We start from the raw sequence: 20315 nt of genomic DNA, 5'->3' as shown, positions 1-20315 counted from the left end.
CAGTAGGTGGAGCACTTAAATTATTTCACCGTTGTTCCTCCTGAGATCCTGGACGCTTGATGCCTCAGATAATTTTCCAGAAGACACATTCGCTCAAAGTCATTCCTTCTAATACCAATTTAGCCACATGTGGCTTCTCAAACAAAAACAATCAGCAAATGCTATCGCAAAGTATAGAGAATAGCAAATCATAACCTGTTAGTTTAACCTGCTTTAAAGATGTCATTATAGGACGCCCAGACTCTACCATTTAACTCAATGGGGCACATAAATAAATGAAAGGGCTGTGAGGAAAGGGATTCATTTAGGAGTAATGAGTGTCAGAAAATATCCACAAGAGACTGCATACCACCTTTACTGAATGCGTTGGAAGTCTGTTCGTGATGACAAACAGATACACAACTGTAAAGGAATTCTACCGCACCAGCCAGCGGGTCCACTGACAGCCAAGAAGACACTCTATGGAAACTATCACCGAGACACTCACGCGAGCTTAAATTGCGCGAGGCCTTTTAAGTCGTCTGTCCTAATGCTGGAACCCTATTGGTTAGAAACAGTCAAATAACCGAGGCTGAGGGCCACCGACATAGTAGACTATATTCGTTCATAAACATGACAGTTTCTTTATATTACAGACACTTAGGTTTGTACACAAAATTTAAGTTAGAGGTCACACAGGTTGTCTGTTGTAACATATATACATATATTAAGTTTATCGAAATTTATTGTAAATAATGCTATTCAAATAGAATATGTTTCCAAACTTTCAACAAGTAAGTAAACGGTATTAAATTGAGAAGGAACCAAAATTGTTTGCCTGTTCCTAAATAACAAGTATGTTTCGGAACACAGTCCACAAAGGACATTTTATAGAAGCTATTAAATGATGTCTTAAATTAGTCTAGCCGTGGGAGTCCCTTTGTTGTCCTTGTTTCGTGTTAAAGAAGATCCCCGTGATTAAATCTGTATTGCTGTGGCCCAGAACGCGTGGGATCGGTGAATATGGAGAGGAAATAAATCACCATCTGCGTGAAGAACACGCTGCCAGTAGAACGTCTCTATTCTTAAGAAGTTATAGACGCGATAATTCCAGCAGCGCGCGCTCCACGTGAGTGACATCTCGGTTCGTTATAGTTCTACGGTGACCTTGGTTAGGTAGCTCGCTTGTTCTGCGCGCATTCAGGCGATTTGTTACAACTGCGTTGTAGCAGAGTTCACCCCTTCACACACAAGCCCATGTTATTAAGTTCTGACTTGAGATGAGATGATTCACATGAGAAAAGTCACAGCAGCCTAGAACTTCATAAGTGAAAAAATAATATGCATCCTTATCCTCTCTCTCTCTCTCTCTCTCTCTCTCTCTCTCTCTCTCTCTCTCTCTCTCTCTCTCTCTCTCTCTCTCTCTCTCTCTCTCTATCTCTCTCTTTGATTGGGTGATATTTTTATAAATCTAGGTCCGGAGGCCACCTGGGGAAAACAGCACCAAATTCAGGCCATGAAACAAACCCAGGCCAAGTACAAAGCACTTCAGTAATATATTAACACACTGTGGCTTCGCACTGGTAGATTACTAGGAACAAGTCATTACTCACCCAATTTAGTATTAACTTTACATTAAGCAGCTCGGATGATATCAGCGCAGTTCTACAAACAGCCCAATACATTAAACCTAAGTTCTTCTCACACGGTATATTGGAGGCATGGTGAGAAATTCTCTCTTTTTTCCTCTTTTTTGTTTCAGTGTACTTTGATTTTTCTGTCATGGTTCTATTTTTAATGTGGAATGTCTTGTTCTTGTGTAACCAGAGTAAGTGGGTTTGAAAGGGGGGGGGGGGTGCACTTCGTACCTCTGTGCTGTTAAGAATGGTCAATGGCAAATGCAGTAAATGTCTATCAGGTATTTGGCAAGTTGCCCTTGAATTCTGATCTGAGATCAGATTTTCTGCTTCTTTAGTGGTAGTTAATATTATGCTGTGGGTGGATACCTGATTCTAGGTCAGTGTAAACAGGCAACCTGTACCTGGAGCAAATTAACTAGAGCATTCTCACTCCAGGTAAAGATCACTTGACAAGGAGTTAGGAATGCCAAAGTAAAGAGTACACATTTAGCATTTCAAACTTTGACATTCAGGCTGAATCTTGTGCATATAACATAAAGGAGCAATAAGCCATTTTTACCACTAAGAAGTTGCAAACTATATATGTTTAAGTGATTATTTTTACATCCTTCTTTAAAGTGCTGCTCACATCAGATGAAACATTTAATTGCTTTATAGTATTCAAATAAATCAGTTTTATTCTCCATAGAATAAATTGAGGTGGCCACATTTAAAATAGATTTAGAAGAGTTTTTGAAATATCCAGGTCAGTGTCATAAAGTGAGGAATCATTGGGAAAAAATCATATTGTTCCTTTAATTTAGTTTAGGACCAGTTACTTCTTAAATGCGGCAACACAAAATGTATATGTATTTTATACCCAAGGCCCTATCTGTGGATGTCTGTTTCACTGTAGTGCTAGTTGACACCCAGATTAGCAGAGATAATCTACTCTCAATATGTAGAGACTGTAAAATGCCATCTGTTGGTTGGTGTGTTCTATCTCTCACTCTCCCTAACCATCACACACACACACACACACACACACACACACACACACACACACACACACACACACACACACAAGCACAAGCACAATGCACACAAGTTTTACTGCAAACTATGACCCACAGTATGGCTAACACAGTGTAGCAAATGCCCTGATGGGAGCAAGACCATGTTTGTGTGTACACCCCCCCCCCCCCCCACACACACACACTCCCCACAGACACAAGAAGTAATTCATCTATATTAAACAAGAATTCATATAAGATCTATCTGTATAAAGTGGTGAGATGCTTTGTGTTTGGGAAGTGTGTTGTTAAACTTAAAAACTTTTTTTGGCATAACCTAGATACAAGAAGATATTATATCAGGTGCTCCTGGTGTAACCTCCATGATATGCTCTTCACATAAATGATTTCAAAACATTAACTGCATTCAATTAAAGAAATAAGAATGACTATCTTCAAAACACAGTTAGTTCTGTGTGTAGTTTTCTTTTTACTTTTACTCTCCACCCTTCTCTTTCATTCTTATGCTCATTCTCCTCCCCTCTCCTCTCCTCCCTTCTCCTCCCTTATCCTCCCTTCTCCTCCCCTCTCCTCTCCTCCCTTCTCCTCCCTTATCCTCCCTTCCCCTCTCCTCCCCTCTCCTCTCCTCCCTTATCCTCCCTTCCCCTCTCCTCCCCTCTCCTCTCCTCTCCTCTCCTCCCCTCCCCTCCCCTCTCCTCTCCTCTCCTCCCTTCTCCTCCCTTATCCTCCCTTCCCCTCTCCTCCCCTCTCCTCTCCTCCCCTCCCCTCTCCTCCCTTATCCTCCCTTCCCCTCTCCTCCCCTCTCCTCTCCTCTCCTCTCCTCCCCTCTCCCCTGAGTCACTCCAATGGTGACCCGTATGTGTGATGGGAAGACAAAGCCCCAGTGTGTCCGTTCTGCTCAGAGTGTCCTAAGAAATGTACAGTGATCAGGCAGAGAATTTGGACTTGTTTCAGTGGGAAGTTACGTTTTCATAAAGTATTTCTAGTAATTAAACATTTCCAGAAATAACCCATGGCATGGACACAGGCACCACAGATTGTTAACAGGTAACAAGTCATGGTGAGCCCAGTGAATGGGCTTTGAAAATATTTTTATTTTTAAAGATGAAGTAAACATTCTTCACTTTTAAAAAGATAAGACCACGTGCTTCTGCTGGCAGAACACTGTAAAAGTGGCCGAATACGAAATATTCGACATATACGAAATGTTTAAATATCGTTAAACATCATAAGACATCATTACACTGCTTAGTAATCATGCCGATTGCCTCTTTCAGCTCCAGATTCACAGAACCCTTAGGGTTGGCTTTGTGGAGCGTTACATTTGGCTTCCCTAGTACTGCCAGAATATTGCTAGCATTGACAATACTGTTACATTCTGACCGTATTTATCATATTACTGGTCTCTGACAAAGTATGTTGTCCCTCGTTGCGGACCTAATTCCTCAAATATGTGGATGGGACTACAGCGACCAAACTGGGCATTTTCCCACGGGTTTCCCAGCCTTCCTTCGCGCAGACGCTTTCGCCTCTGTGTCGCGCGCTCCCGATAAACTCCGTCCAGCGTGACGCTCGATTGGGGTGAGCGCGCACTTGAGGATAAGGTTTGTTTCAAAGGATATTCACGGAACAGTCAGGCAGCGAGGGGGACGCTGGTGAAGGCTGGTACAACTTTATAACCGCTTGTTTCTGTACGTGGATCATTTCGTGAGTTCTCCTCCTGTTGCTATGACTGCAGTTACGGTGAGTTAGTAGTCTCGTTAAGTCTGGCCGTACCGTGATGTAAAGTAAGTTGTCGCCATCGATTTGCAGTCCAGCGTCGTTTGAACTGAACGATAGCTCGGTGGCAGCGCACCAGATAATAGGAGCCTGTGTAGTTTTATTACAGAAATTTAACTGCGGAGTTCACAGTGACAAACTGTTCGTCAACCTGTGATAAAGCACATTAAAATAATTGTCGCGGAGAAACAGCAAAATGTTTGAACGCGCTTATATTTTGCGCTTGGTGACATTTACCACAGGCTGCCTACAATTTCCCATGTCAAATGTAGATATCAAAATTTACTGAAAACTCTGGTATATAAAGACACTTTATGAAACTAATGGTTAATGAAGATGAAAGTAATGATTAAGTAAAATAAGAAATGTTTAAGAAATATGGTAGGAAAATTGTAATACAACGCGTCACGCAATTTTCTAAATAATTGACGGCTGTTTCCTTTTTTGTAGGTAACCGCAGCACGGCGCAGTCTGGCATTCTTCGAGAAGCTCTTGGAGTTAGTGGACAGACCTGCGTGAAACAAAGCTGTGCCGTAGCGTGCATGGGGGGATTTTAGCTAATACATATACGTTTTTATCTTTTCATATTGCTGGCACGAGTTGGTTCGTCATCTAAAATGATGAGGAGTGAACCTAAAAGTGACCGGGTGCTCAGAAGCGCCTCCCCTCACAGAAATGCATATAAATCAGACTTCCATTCAATCAAATGCTCCTTTGAGGGCCCTTCGGCTCCTTATTCCAATGGAGCCAGTGAGATACGTGGCAGACCGTCAGGGAGTCGTGTGAATGAAATCAAAAACATCTTCCTTCAGATGGATGGCCAGCAGCCACAGGACATGCCAATTATCAGTAAACCTGGGGTGGCTAAATTACCGCGAGGCTCCACCTCGTATAGGTCTAGCATGAGCAGTGTCTCCAGCATGGAATCCGCTGCCCCGGAAGTCACGCGAAAGGCAGAGGACATCTCATTTAATAAAGAGGCACTGGCTGAGAAGTTCTCAGTGACCAGAAAGCTGTTTGAGAGTGGCCTTAAAGAGGTTTGTCTGACAGAGACGACTACGGCCGTCGGGGCCGCCGGCCATTCTGTCCGCAGTATGTCGGAGGAGGGGAGGTGTGTGAGGAAGCTGGTGGAGAAGTCAGAAGAAAGTGAGAAGGTCGGAAGCCGACCCAGGGAAGACAAGAGGGGAAGGAGAAGTGAGACTGAGATGGCACTGCACAAAGCTGGAGTAATGTTGAAGAATGCAGGACCCATCTCCAGGAGACTGGAGAGCTTCATGTTAGACAGCGACAGTGAGTCCCTCTCTGGCCCATCCATGTCCCACAGTCCAAGCAGCCATTCCCAGCCTCCGTCCACACCACCCAGCGAGCATTCGGATCCACCCTCATCCCCAGACAGTGACGGTTCTCCTACGTCGTACTCGCTGTGGCCGGAGAGCCCTTTGGCCCAGACGGATACATGTCCATGTGAGTTAAGCAGCTTACCTTCACATGGGGATGTCCGGGACCCCATCACTCCAGCTAACGGAACCAACTCAACGGAACCAACTGTTCTGTTTACAAGTGAGAAAACCGAACAGTTGTCTCTGAGCAGCAGTTCTGGCTCTCCTGCAGGGGATGGAACCAAGGAGTCTTTGGAACAAGGCAGCCCCAAAAAGGAGCAGGACATAGGAGATGTTGGTGCTCCAGGGTTGGCCACAGTCAGAGCTGAGTTGGTGGTGGTTCAGAACGAATCTTCAGAGAGTGAAGGCCATGAAGAAGACCGCATTGAGGACGAAGTGTTTGAGGAAGTCACCAATCACGTTTCAGAAAGGGAGGATCAAGTCGTCCTCCAGGAGAATATATCAGGGAGGAGTGTTGGATCAGGGGAGGAGAAAAAGAGAGGGGGAACGGAATTGACTCAGGATGTTGTAGACGAGGATCAAGAAAGGAAGGAAGAGTTAGCTGAGGAGAAAAGTTTACAGAAAGTGGAAGAAAAGAAGGAGGTGGAGGAGGAAGAGGACGTGAGTGATTTAGGTGCCCGGAAAGACCTCGTGCAGGAAGAGCTGAATGAGATGAAAGAATCTGGGCAGAGAGAGAGAGAGTTGGAGGACAGCACCATGCAGGATGAATTTAGGGAAACGGGGGAAGATGAACAAGAAGATGGCACGGCGGAGGAGGTCACTGAAGCTTTAGAGGATGATTACGAAGAACGTGAGTTTGAAGACACGGTTGTGGAAGAGGTGCAACAACGCGTGAACAAAGACCTGTCTGGGAAGAGGTCTTTTATTTGTGGGATAGAGAATGCTGCTTTTGATTATGAACGGGAGAATAAACCAGATTTGGATTGCCAGGAAAAGGATGAGCACACTGAACCATTGCTGGACTGGTCCCAGGAATACGACGAGGTTTCGGGCCTTTCTGAAGAGGAAGCTCCCAGCCCAAGAAGGAAGATCAAGTTCTCTACTGCTCCTATCAAGGTATGGTGAACTATCCCTTATAATACCATGTAAATAGTATCACTTACACCAAAGTATTGGCTGTATTGAGGAAATTTAACCCAAATACACAAATGCTAAAAGCTCATTCTGGATTAACAAGACAGTTTGTTTAAACTAAAATGGTATTAGCTTTCTAGCACTGACCTAAATCTCTCAACACTTCTTTGCCTTTGTCAGACCTACCTGTCCGAACTGGTCAAGCTCATGACTCTGTTATTGGGAACTTTGAAATGCATGTGTCGATCTGAAATGGTACTGGGATGATTTTGTACACTTCCTGCATGTTTCTCCTACAAGATCTCACATGCTTGTAAAGGTATTTTGCTTTTGTGGTACTTTCCTGTTGCGCAATAGCAGCGACTGAAAGCTTTCCTATGACTGATGGAAGAGTTTGCCCCTTTTCCACTGATCTGAGACCAGTGCCATTCCTCGTGAGTTACACTTAAGAGCGTATAAGCTAGCTATTCCTTGAGCTACAATCCTGTCTGAGCATGCATCAGTTCAGGCATGTAATTTTTTCCACTGACAGCCATCGTTTGAAAAGAAAAGAGGTAAGAGCCCTGAGCAAGAGGTTAATTCCATGTGCCAAGAACTTGACCTGCACTGGGCCACCTTGAGTTGGAATCTGTTATTGCTGTTTTATGAATGGTAATTCAATGTATTATTTTAAAAGGTCTGATGAGAGGAATCCTGGTCTAGGTTGGTGATCTTACTATCTGAATTGCATTTCCATCTTCTCCACATCCAAGATGTTTTTTGAGTACCACGCAAGGTCCCGCAATGTAAATCTTTAGAATAGACAATTGCACTAACTTCAAAATGTATTTTAGGTCACTGTATGAGAGTGATTCACACCAACACCATTTTCTGTTTCTGTGCAAGCATTTTGGCTAACGCTGACTGTACTGTTTGGACATGCCGCCCGTATCCAGTTCTTTGTGTGCTAATTGCACAATTATGAGAGTTTGCTAATGTTTGCTGTGATTGCAGTACTGTCATATCACTTCAGAGCTTTTGATAGAGTTTTGAGGGAGGACAAAAACCAAACCAAAAACACCATATTCTTGCATGCTGTTTTGGGGTTTGGATCAGTATTTAATACCAATATTGGTTTGTTTTAAGCTTTTGAAATGCCGTTGGTTTTATCTCAGCATTACACGCTGGCTCACAGATTAGGATGCTTCAACTCCGACCTATCCATGACAAGGTTTTGCCCTTTGTGGATTTGCATATTCATGTTGGCACACCCATGTAGATCCCAGTCCATAACTTGAAAAATTGGGATTGGTTATCACACAGGAAGTGCATTGTGCTTGAGGTCAAATGACTGATTCTTGGACTCTAGAAAGGCTCAGATCCTGTTCAGGAAAGAAAAGCTCCTCTGTGTGTGTGTGTGTGTGTGTGTGTGTGTGTGTGTGTGTGTGTGTGTGTGTGTGTGTGTGTGTGTGTGTGTGTGTGTGTGAGAGAGGGAGTTGAACAGAGGGCCTGATGTTAGTCTGTATGTGTCCTGAAGCAGTCATTTATAATGAAGTCTGTAATGTATATGCCTTGCAATAAGCACATGTTCGTGTGTCAACTCATAGCAGTTCTATATATTGTATGACGGCAGTTGCTGTTACAATTTACATGTATTTATAGACATATATTTATATTCTTGTTTGAACCATCATCTCCACTTGTGTGTGTTCATTTTCAGAGCCACTGATTTCATAGGTCCAATATGAACCTTTTCCTGTTTTTTTGTTTGTGTGTTTTGTTTTTGTTTCCTCCTTTGGACGTTTTCTGTGTTTGATCATTTAATGTTTTGGTTCAGTAGACACAGTGGACACGGAGTCCATTTTGGCTCTTCCTTTTTGGCCTTCTGGAGTTTGTTTCCTGTTCCTCTCCAGATGTAGATTGTAAATTCTGACTTCCCTCATTTGGGAATCAGCACACAATAGGCTAGAGAAGAACTGTGATGATTGTTGAACTGACGGATGTTTGTGGCGTGACAGAGTGAAAAGACCTTTTTAAGATGGGCATCTTAAAATTACCCTCCAAACTTGTCCATCCAGTGCCTGAGTGTTTATATATAAACACGTGTGCATCTTTTTTTTTTAGCTACCACAGCATCACTATTTACTGTCCAAGCTTAGTTATGTGAAATATTACTCCAAAACATTCTTTTAGATTCAATCGCTCTCAAAGCTCAGCACACACACACAGCATCTGTCAGCTGCTTTGGCGAGCAGCGGAGAGACTTCTGACACCAGCAGCTGAGGCTAAAGCAGGCCTCTGTGCTACTGCGATTAAGCGGGATTTCACCCCTGAATGGCTCGAGTCTGCCTGTGCTTGTTCGCAAGCCAAATCTTAATCCTGAGACCTCACAGCTCTTTAAAAAAAAATTAAAATAAACCCCACCCACCCCTCCCAAATAGCAGTGGAACTAATGGATGACCTGATTATTACACTCACGCCTGTAGTTTCTCAGTCTCTGCTCACTGAGGCTTAATGGGGGCTCAGTATTTGAAATCTCATTCCTGCCAGGTTGCTAGAATAAACTGTCCTCTGTCTGCATTTCCAGAAGGCTCGCAGTGAGAGAATAAAAGAAGACAGGAAATAAGAAAAGAAAGACAATAAAAAGGCAGAAGAGGACAGAAAGGCCAGTTTGACTGTAGCAAAGAAAGGCACATAGTTGAGAGGTGTGCAGTTACTCCCTGACAACTGGAGAGACCTGACCAAAGAGCAGAAAGAAGGGGAAAATGTTGGGCAGAAAAGAGTAGGGAAGGGGAGAGAAAGACAGATAAATGGAAAGATGAGAGAGAGAGATTCACTGTAAATGGTTGGTCTGCTTGTGCCACTTAAGAACACTGATCTGCGCTGTTGGACTGAGTGTGTTGACTCGCTGAACTGTGCTGTTGGACTGAGTGTGTTGACTCGCTGAACTGTGCTGCTGGAGTGAGTGTGTTGACTCACTGAACTGTGCTGCTGGACTGAGTGTGTTGTTCAATTCGGTGTATCAAGCCAAGTCCACCACCTGCATGAGGACTGAACTCACCCAAATGCACACACCTTCAGCCATGCTGTGTGTGTGTGTGTGTGTGTGTGTGTGTGTGTGTGTGTCTCCTTTTGTTACAACCTCCTACATGGAGTATTTCATTTTCAGGAAGCAGGAGTTCTCAGTAATCTGGGTAATTTAAGCCACATGAGGACCGTCTAATTGAAATGTCATTGGCAATCTTTTTTTCTGTAGCTAAACAGCTAAGAGTCCCTTTGTGGAATATCTTCCTGATCTGTCTGGGTGGTGTGTGTTCTCATTTTTTTCTCCTTGATCTAACTGATTTGACTAATCTGGTGTGTATGTGTTTTCTCCCCCCCCCCCCCCCCCCCCCCCCCAGGTGTTTAGTACATACTCTAACCATGAGTATGACCGCAGGAACGATGAGGTGGATCCCGTGGCTGCGTCTGCCGAGTACGAGCTGGAGAAGAGGGTGGAGAAGATGGAGGTCTTCCCCGTCGAGATCCAGAAAGGTCAGGCCTAAAGGACTCTATGGTAAAGGCCGGCTGGTATGAATATCTTTACTCAGTGTGTGACACAAGGCCCTCTTCTACGCTTAGAGAAGCTAGAGGCTGGTCTTTCAAAAACCAAATAATGCCAGGTCCATGTTCAATTGGGCTTTGAATACAAAACCTCTACTGACATTATATTTGTCTTACTAGACTTTTTCAGAAAAAAGGAATCTCCTGTATGATGTGTCCATGGCAAATAAAAATGAAAAATGAAATTTTATTTATATAGCACTTTTTACAACAGTTGTCACAAAGCAGCTTTACAAGTGTCCGAGTCCAAGCCCCCAGTGAGCAAGCCAAGGGCGACAGTGGCAAGGAAAAACTCCCTAAGGGCATGAGGAAGAAACCTTGAGAGGAAACAAGGCAATGACCTGTTTTATGAGATTTTCAAACAGCAGTAGTTAGCCATATCCATGAAGGGCCGTCTGGCAGCAGAACTTCATGCCAACCAGGCTGGAGCACACCTGGTTATCAGTCTTCAAATATTTGATGTATCAGGTGTGCTGCTGCTCTGGTGGACCCAAAACCTCCATCCACATCAGCCCTTTGTGGATAGGCTCACCCATCCCTGGATTAGATAGATAACATTTACTGGTCCTGTGGAGGGTGTAGGAATGTGTATTGCATTATTGGGTCTTGGAAGTGGTCCCGGGAGCTGCCGTGCACATAACCATACCTTCCGGAAGGGCCCAGTAGATTTCCTGTCCAAGCTGATTCGCTGCAAGCACCAGATCTCTTCTTGGCCCCTCCCCTTGTCCCCCCCACTGTGTTCATCCTCTTGTCTTTACAGGCGAGGATGGCCTGGGAATCAGCATCATTGGCATGGGTGTGGGGGCTGACCAAGGCCTGGAGAAACTCGGCATCTTCGTCAAAACCATCACAGAGAACGGGGCCGCCCAGCGCGATGGCCGGTAGGAGAGTGACCCCACCTGGCCCTTAAAGCTCCGCCTCTCCCAATCATGCTAACATTGCCAGTGAGGAAAATAAGGCTGATCCTGGATCAGTTTGCTTTTACTCGGATGAAGGACCCTCATGCTAGTTGGTCCCCTTTTGAAGTTTGACCTACTGCTACATTACTGAGTGTTCACACGAAATGGTTGAGCATTTGTCTGGGCATGGAATAAGCTCCGCCCATCACACCTCACTCTCATGTGCTTATTAAATAATATACAATTATTAATGTGTTTGTGTGCTGTGTCTGTTGGCAGCATTAAAGTTAATGATCAGATAGTAGAAGTGGACGGGACCAGTCTGGTAGGGGTCACCCAAGTGTTCGCTGCCACTGTACTGAAGACTACCAGAGGACTCGTGAAGTAAGAACACACACAGAGCTGATCTGTCAATCATACACTCGCAGGGAATACTGGGTGAGGCTTTACTGTTGGAGGGTGAGTGGAAACACTGCTAACATGGAAATGCAGAACTCCACTATTAAGCAACACCAGTGTAGCTCACTATGGGATCTTCAGTGGTAATATATCATGGGGTGTGTTGGTGTTTGCTCAATAATATTGCACTGGAGCATCTGTTAATGATTCACCAGAGATTTATCCGATTTTCAGTGTCTTATCTGCTATGGGGCATAGAATCTCAACGGGAAACTGTCAAATGATTGACAGAGGTCGTATTAAGTAGCCTTTGCCTGTCAGTGTAAGTTGTCACTAGACCTAGGTTTATGTAGCCCCCGTAGCCACACAAATGTGAATACAGTAATGTATTACTGCTAGATGTACAAACTACACAACAAAATGTGAGTTACTACATGGAGTCAGCAAGTTCTGTAATCTATGCCCATGTTTTATAATTACATATGGAATGAATTGCACACCATGCCTATGCAGGTTTCTGATTGGCCGGGAGAAGCCAGGGGTGGAGAGTGAAGTGGCTCGTCTAATATGTGAAACGTTGGAACAGGAGAAGAACTCTGAGAATCAGGCCCACCAGGAAAGCCCATCACCCCAGACGCCTGGAGCAGAGCAGGAAGAGAAGAGCCCTCGGTCTGAGTCTGACGGTGACGACCAGACCCCCCAGAACCCCTACCAAAGTGAAGACCACACCAGGCATCAAGAGGAGGAGCTAAATCCATCCATACTGACTGGAGAAACGGGCGTCGAGAGCACCATGCAGGTGGGGAGAAACGGGCATAAATGAGCCGGGGGGGGGGGGGGGGGGTGGCAGGGTAACGGGGGCAGATCCAGAGGAGGACAGGCTGGAGAGAAAGGTTGCGCTTGTGTTTGAGACACAGGCCGAAGGAGATTGAAAGCACTGTGAGTAGTGCAGTTAAAGGGAGGAGAGGGAATGAGTCGATCGATTGATGAGTCAGAGCAGATCTGTGAGTGAGTGAGTGATTCGTTCTGTGCTGCTGTGATGCAGGCTGCAGCGACTCACAAGGGCATAAAGGAGCAGGAGAAAAAAGAGGCTGCGAACTTTGATCTGACCCAGGAAGTGCTTGCTCAGCTGAAGAATCAAGGCATCTTAATACCAGAGGATGAGAGTCCCGGCAAGCTGGATGTAAAGTTTAGAGAGGTATGATGTAGAACTGTACTATACTAAACAATACTCTACACACTCGACACTACCACTTCCAGAGGAACTGCAATGCTTTTTTTATTGACCCTATAATAAATCTGTGGGTTTTAATATAATGCAATAATATACTATTAAATGTATGTATTAAAACCAATCTGATACAACCAAATGTGAAGTAAAACTAGTCTATTAGATTTTGGTAGCAAAGAGGACATATGTGAGAATGTAATGAGAACACTTTGAGATGGTCCCTCATGTCCCTTCCGTGTCTGTTGGTGCGAGTTCCCAGGAATCAGTGGTGCACAGTAGTCATGGCAGCAAGAGAAACATGGCGTCCTTTGTTTCTTTAGTGTGCTGCGTTCTTTAACCCTCCGTGTGTGTCTCGCAGCTCCATCTGAAGCACACTGTGACTTCAGCAGAGCTGAAGGTGATGAAGGATAAGGTAGGCTTCAGAAACGTCGTGTTCCTGTTCCCCCAACTGTGACCGTTTACACTGGGTGGTAATAACAAATGCTCTGCCCTGGCAGGCCCACTGGAAACCTTATTCTGTGTGTAACCTTAAGACGATGTGTGTGTCCGTGTGTGTCCGTGTGTGTGCGCACGTGCCCGTGTCCGTAGTTGCGTGCGTGCGAGGCGGACCGTTTGGCGTGGGAGGCCCGGGGGGCGTCCCTGGAGAAGAGCGTGGGCGAGAGCCGTGAGCGGGTGCAGAAGCTGGAGGCCTATTGGCTGGACGCTCAAGCCCTCTGCAAGACCATCAACCAGCGGCTGCAGGAGGCCCAGGCCCAGCACCAGGCCCTGCAGCTCAACTACAGCCACACCAGCACGCTGCTCCAGCAACACCAGCAGAGGTCAGAGGGCGCGGGCGTCCCCGCACGCGGCCCTGGAACAGTGCGGCGCTCTGTGTGCGATGGCCCGGTTCTGAGTGTGAGGGTGTGTGGTTGTTCTGTATTTGCAGGGAGGCGGAGTTGGTGAGGAGGGAGGAGGACCTGAAGGGGCAGCTGGAGGAGAAGGAGAGGAGTTACAGGCAGAGTCTGCGCAGGCTACAGGAGCAGGTACGCCTCGCCTCGCTCTGCGAATGCGGACACCCATCTCGGCGTGATCTCCTTAAAGTTGGACATTGAAATTCCCCAAAACTCAGGGCACCGCTGGCGTGTAGTATGGTGTGGGTGACGTAAGCATCTCCGTCGCTCTTCAGATTGCAGTTCTGGAGGGTCGAGTGGGTTCGGACCAGCCCGAGGACACGTGCAGTCCGGAAGGAGGAAGCTGGCAGAGTAGCCCCACTTCAGGATCTGGGTCTCCAGACAGGATCGGACAAGATCAAGACACCCTCCTGTCCAGTACGGCAGAACTCTTAACCACATGCTGTCATTCAGACATGATACAAAGTCACCAGGCAATATACAAAGCCCAACATACTGCGGTCTGTTATGATAATTGGTACTCTTGGATCTCTACCACCACCTCCTATTGGAATGTATTCTGTTTGTATTACATTTCCCGCTGTACCATTAGCAGTCCTTGTAGAAGTACCCTGTGCCCCTCCATTATCTTCAAGCACTCACAGAGCAGCAGTCCCTGATCCTGAACCTGTTCTCCTGTTCCTCTCCATTACACTAAGGGACCAATCCCTGATTCCAAAACCGTTCTTGCTTCTGAAAGTCATGGCTCGTGTGTTGTTGTAATAAATAAGGCATACCTCAGTGTGTTGCTCTTTAGAAGCAGACCTGGGAGAGGCGGTACCAGTGACGGATCGTCTAGACTGCAGCGCTTACAGAGCCAAGGCAAGGCTGACCCAGGGAGTCCAGCGTAAAAGACCATCCCGGAGCAAACTCAGAGAGTCCGCTAAGAGTGTGCAGTCCTCTGTTCAGACACAGGCGAGTTGTGCTGCTACTTTGTGTTCCTGAAAGGCGTGATTTTTGTTGAGCTCGGTGTGCCCCAGGGGTGTATTTTAGGTGTCACAAAGTTGCGACTGAAAATATTTTTGTTTGCTTGCTTCTTTTTTTTTCAAGCCTCATGAACAGGATTGATCTGTCGTAATGTAACCTTTGTTTCGTTTCCTTTCGTAGGGACAAGAAAGTACGAGCGATGACTGTACTGAAGCCAGCCGAAGACGCTCCTACCTGGAGCGCCTCTCCATACCCGTACCTCCCCGGCACTCGGGCACCGAGCACAAGAGTGAGTGTGAGTCTCAGCCCGGGCCTGGAGGAGGAAGAGGAGGAGCGGGAGGACGAGCAGGCGACCTGTCGAGTTCTCCCTCACTTCAAGGCATCACGCCACAAGGAGGAGGCAGCATCAGGTCCAGCCTGTCTCCTCCTAAAGACTCCTCTGCTCCCCAGTCTCCCTCCACCCACTCCTCAACCGGGCTCCTCCACCACTTCCGCAACAAGAGATACAAGAAGAAGGAGAGTAGCCAGAACAGGAAGAACAAAGGTGCCGAATCAGTTTGTTCGTTCGTTCATTTATTCATCTGTTGAATCATTTGAATCCTTGCTTTAGTTGATTGATTGTTGACTGTCACTGTGTATGAAATGTTACTCTGGTATTTTAGGATTATTGTTAGTTACATTGTTTGGGGGGACAACTAGGGACAACTGATGAAAATAGCTGAAAATGTAGATTTCTCCTCCTGTTATCTAACCTGTTTATTTAAGAATTAATACAGAAAGGGGGAACAAATTAACCTTGTGCTGCAGGACTGTACATGATGTTCATATGTAAATGAAACGTTTCTGTCAGACGAGGAGAGTGACAGCTCGTCAACAAGAAGGTCCAAAAGAAGGTTTCCAGATTTCGGGTAAGACCGGAGCCCTCAAATGTGTCCGTTCCTCCTTTCTGTCATCCGGAGCTGTGTTCTGAACGGCATGTCCTTGTGTCCTCTGTGTCCTGTGGCGGCGTAGAGGTCTTCGCAGGTCCGGTGGGAAGGGACGGAAGCGGGACAAGGACACCCCGCGGAGCTCCGTTGGGAGCAGGTGGGGCTCTTCCAGCCGGAGTGTCAGATCCGCTGAAGATCTCAGATGTTTGATCTGTTTTAGTTCACGGACTGATGCCTGACGCTTTGATTACATGATTCATTGTCTTATGTAACAGTAAATGTGCTTTGTGACCGTGTTGCCTTGTAGAACAGGCAATTCCTTAGGAAAACTGAATTGGATTTGGGTCTAAGGTATCACTTACTGGTTTTGATTGAATCCTGCTATGGATATAAAATGAGGATTGTGGTTCAGTGTGTGTGAAGGTATCCAGAGAATGTTCTGAGCTGTGAATTAAAGGAATGCTTAATCCAAAAGAATGAAAGCTGGAACTGTGCACATGGTGCCATGTTAAGTTCTTCACACGAGCCTTCATCCAAGTTTAATGGAGCATTCCTGAAAGTGTAGATTCTGTTATGATCAGGATCGTTTTCGTTTTCAGCCTTAGGATTGTCTCATGTCTCGACTCAGGGGCTCTGCTGAGCTGGTGGGTGAGTTGGGTGGAAACGTCTCGCCCTCCGACTCGGTCACCTCCATCCCCACCTGCATGCCGTTCTCCTGGTTTGGAGACAGGGAGAGAGAAAGGGAGAAGGAGCACTCGCTGTCCAGCTGTAGCCTGCCCCCTACACCACTGGAGGAACATACACAGGAGGGGCAAGAGCGAAGAAATAAGGTGAGGAAGAAAGAGAGAGTGGGGGAGTGATGGAAGGAAAGAGAGGGGGAGGGGGGAAAGGAAGGTGCTGAATCTCCCAACAGCCGCTCAGATCTTCATCGCATGGACGTAATTTTGATTTCAAAAGTGGGGGGGACATAGATTCGTCGCTATTTAAATATTTGGTTTTAACCGTAAAAACTGGGGGGGACCAAAGCTGGCTTTTGAAAAAGTGGGGGGGACATGTCCCCCCCCCCCCCCCCCGTCCCCCCCCAAAATTACGTCCGTGCTTCATCGTTCTCACACTTCAATCGATGCTCTGCTCCGATTCATTTGGCTTGAGAACGTATAAAGGTGTCGTTTTATACCCTTCTAGGTTTGAGGTGGGTTTTTTAAGCCTATGGTTTGTGCTAGTGGGCCTTGCAGGATGTGGTGTCATTGGCGTGTGTGTGTGTGACTCAGTTTGTGGCTAAACCACTAAGTGGATCTGATGCATTTGTCTCATACACTCTTCTCTGAAACAGACCATGCAGTCCTGGTCCAGTCGCCTTTCACGCTCCTTAGACTGGGTACAGTATGACCCTGGCTCTTGGTACAGGGTGACCGCTCCCTGTAGATGATAGTGGACTAACAGTTGTATATTAGCTCTACTAATACTAGAAAAAGTGTGTGTGTGTGTGTGTGTGTGTGTGTGTGTGTGTGTGTGTGTGTGTGTGTGTTTGGAGGAATGTATTACATAGTGTTTCTCTCTCTCTCAGAACAAATTCTCCATAGAACTAGACTGCATGTTTACCTGAGGTGTAGCGGCTCTCTTCTGGACCTTAATCCCACAGATCCTGATGTTGTGATTAAATAAACACTTAATCCCACAGATCCTGATGTTGTGATTAAATAAACACTTAATCCCACAGATCCTGATGTTGTGATTAAATAAACACTTAATCCCACAGATCCTGATGTTGTGATTAAATAAACACTTGATCCCACAGATGCTGAAGTTGCTACTAGTGAGTGGAGGTTTTCCATTGCTTTTGGCATATGATCCCTGGTGTCTGCAGTCCCTGAACTTTACGTTCCCATGCAAATGTGTAGGACACACTAGGGCCCAGTGCCATTAGACAAATCGCTGTTTGTTCAAATGATCGATACTGTCGATAATGAAGCTGTTGGTCATGTGTTCTGTGGGTAAATGTTGCCGTGATGGTGCACAGATAACCATTAGTGCGAGTCGTTCCCTAACGATGAAGTACATGTATGTAGTGATCCTATATTAAATGTCTATTCTATACTTAGTCATTGTGTAACATGTGCACATCTGTGTGCGTGCGCGTGTATGGGCGTGGCTGGCCGGCTGCAGGGCTTATCTGCGGTGTGCGAGTCGCACGGTGGGAGGCCTCGCTCGGCGGGCGTGCTGAGAGACCCTCGCCCTAGGGGCCACTCCCAGGGCCACACCTGCTCCTCCTGTGAGGTGAGCGGCTGGCTCGTGTGGTCACCTCCATCTCACCGCGGGACATCTGGAGTGGGTTACAGTGCAGGTGTTCTCAACCAGCTGGGTTTACTTTAGTGCCATGAGCCCTAAAGCCCCTGGGGTCAGGACACTACAGCCCTAGAGGTGTCCTGTACCCCTGGGCCAGGTATTCAGTCTTTTGTTACCTGACTGGGCAAAGTCTCTAGATCTAGAACATGAAGCAAAGGAGCATACAGACAAATGAGCTGTGTCCTGAGAGAGAGAGGATTGACAAATGAGAGTAACAAATGATTGACAGCTGTCAGATGTGTGTGTGTATGTTGCTAGGCTGTATGTCCTCAGGAGGGTATGTACACAGGACCCACTTGCATGTACTGTAATGGAGTTCCTGCACCCTCCGTGTATGAGCAGATCTCATTGGTTCAACCTGGGGACGTGTATCTGTCCTCTAGGCTGGGTAGAGGGCCAGTGTGTCAGGATACTGAGGGAGGGAACAAGAATTAGCTCTCTGACCTATGTACACACCATCCAGTACCATACAAAAGGCATCAGAATTGATATCTCTCTGAGAATTTTCTCTCTCTCTCTCTCTCTCTGTCTCTCTCTCTGGCCTCATTCCTACACTTGCTCTAGATTCAAGCTGTCCCAATAACGTTTCTGTGGAACTGCAATGGTGTGATTCTGCTGCACGACCTTGCTCATGTGAAATAGCTGTTTAAGTGCTGTTAAAATTATCAGGGTTAATAATTTTGTATGTTAACATTGTTGTCGTTGTTATTGTTATTTGGGATGTGTTTGTGTGCATGTTTGTTTTGTGGTTCATGGTTGTGTTCTCATTCAGACCCTTGATGATGAGCCTGCTCCCATCCTGAAACCCCACTTTTGGCAAAACCGTCCCCTTTCAGAGTGGACCAATCAGCAGGTCTGTCACTGGTTAATGGGCATGAACATGGACCAATACATTGCCGGATTCACAGCAAAGGGCGTGGACGGCAAACACCTATTGGATTTGGACAGTACGAAACTCAAGGTGGGAACCCAGCCGTGGTATTCATCGTCAACGTAACATTTATTTTTTTTTAACTTGCGAACACTAAATTCAAGACTCTGTTTTCTGCGTGTGCAGGAGTTGGGTGTGGCGAGCCACAGAGACCGGTCCACCATTAAGAGGAAAGTGAGAGACATGAAGAAGGAACAGGCGAAAGCGGAGAAGCACTGGGCTAAGAGGGAGAGGGAGAGCCGGCGTGGGGGCGGCAGGTCGGCCAAGCTTGAGTCCACGTGCTGAAGCAGGACCATGGACCTGTTTGGTGCCCTGTAGCCTGGCCGGTCAGGGGCCAGGCCTGCAAACGTGCGACGGTCGTCATGGCCGGTTCCCACGGGACACGGTTTACCGTCCTTGTAGTGCCCGAGTGAACATGCGAGTTCTGGATTGGCTGGGAACAGTAAATACAAAGATTGGACTTCCTGAAAGGCCGATCAAGTTCACGAGGCATTTCTGTCTCATTCAAGCAGTTGCAATGGTCTGTTCTGATCATTTTCTTTACCACTTGTATTGCTCATAGGTTTATACTATAGGACATTTAATTGCCATCCTCTGAACTCAAAAACTTAAGGATCTCTTAGTTACACTGCTGTACCACTTATGTGCTACAGTGATAAAGTAGGTTTTAGTGTCAATGAGATGCTTTTGTCCATGCAGACTGTCTCAAAACTTACCAGCTGTCAGATCAGGTTATTAGGTGATCGAGTGGTAGTTACCAGTTGTGCACACTAGAGGGCGTAAGTGTGAATGAAGTTATTAAAACTGCGTTTCTGCGTTCATTTCTTTTCACTAGGACTGGTATGTACTTTCCATGGTCTGATTTTGTGAACATGGATGTCATCTGACCAGAGAACAGACGTTTTGCCAACAGACCAATCTTAGAGTCCTGTTAAGCAGAGGTGCTGTGTGTCCTAAACACTCCTAATGACCTCTCACTTCAATGTCTGTATTATGAAGCACACACACCTGCACTTAGGGTTGGACAAGCAAGCACAGCGAGGTGGTTTAAATGTGCACTTTTAAGTGTATATTCTTCAGCTCCCCCCAATATAGACTTCTTTTTTTAAGAACTTTTAAAAATATTTGCATATTTTTATCGCCAGCTGTACATATTGTTTTAATAAAGGAACACTGTAAATGTGATGGGAAGAGAGGGATCTTTTGTTTTATGTGATGTGGTAACAAATTCACATGTACAATAAATAAAAAGTATTTTAC

At 46.0% G+C, this 20315-nt stretch overlaps 1 protein-coding gene across 6 annotated transcripts; it reads left to right on the top strand.

Moving 5' to 3' along the window:
• The first annotated feature begins 4215 nt into the window (after positions 1 to 4215).
• On the top strand, positions 4216 to 20240 carry ppp1r9alb (protein phosphatase 1 regulatory subunit 9A-like B). Of its 6 annotated transcripts, none has more exons than XR_013122640.1 (20): positions 4216 to 4375; positions 4862 to 6867; positions 10266 to 10398; positions 11228 to 11348; positions 11646 to 11750; positions 12279 to 12564; positions 12811 to 12963; positions 13355 to 13408; positions 13585 to 13814; positions 13922 to 14018; positions 14162 to 14303; positions 14683 to 14840; positions 15033 to 15396; positions 15703 to 15760; positions 15864 to 15935; positions 16407 to 16608; positions 17112 to 17156; positions 17945 to 18055; positions 18961 to 19085; positions 19182 to 19320. XR_013122640.1 is itself a non-coding variant. In XM_076983170.1 (20 exons), exons 2-20 carry the CDS (start codon positions 5029 to 5031, stop codon positions 19338 to 19340), a joined length of 4518 nt encoding a protein of 1505 aa, XP_076839285.1. In that variant the 5' UTR covers positions 4217 to 4375; positions 4862 to 5028; the 3' UTR covers positions 19341 to 20240. The 6 variants fall into 6 exon arrangements, 3 of the variants coding, with proteins under 3 accessions (XP_076839285.1, XP_076839286.1, XP_076839287.1); XM_076983170.1 differs by having other exon boundaries at positions 4217 to 4375; positions 18897 to 19085; positions 19182 to 20240; XR_013122641.1 differs by lacking the exon at positions 17945 to 18055 and having other exon boundaries at positions 4217 to 4375.
• The last annotated feature ends 75 nt before the right edge of the window (positions 20241 to 20315 follow it).

This window comes from Brachyhypopomus gauderio, chromosome 20 (assembly GCF_052324685.1).
Source record: "Brachyhypopomus gauderio isolate BG-103 chromosome 20, BGAUD_0.2, whole genome shotgun sequence".
In the NCBI taxonomy this organism is placed as follows: Eukaryota; Metazoa; Chordata; class Actinopteri; order Gymnotiformes; family Hypopomidae; genus Brachyhypopomus; species Brachyhypopomus gauderio.
This window is presented reverse-complemented; position numbering and strand designations above follow the sequence as displayed.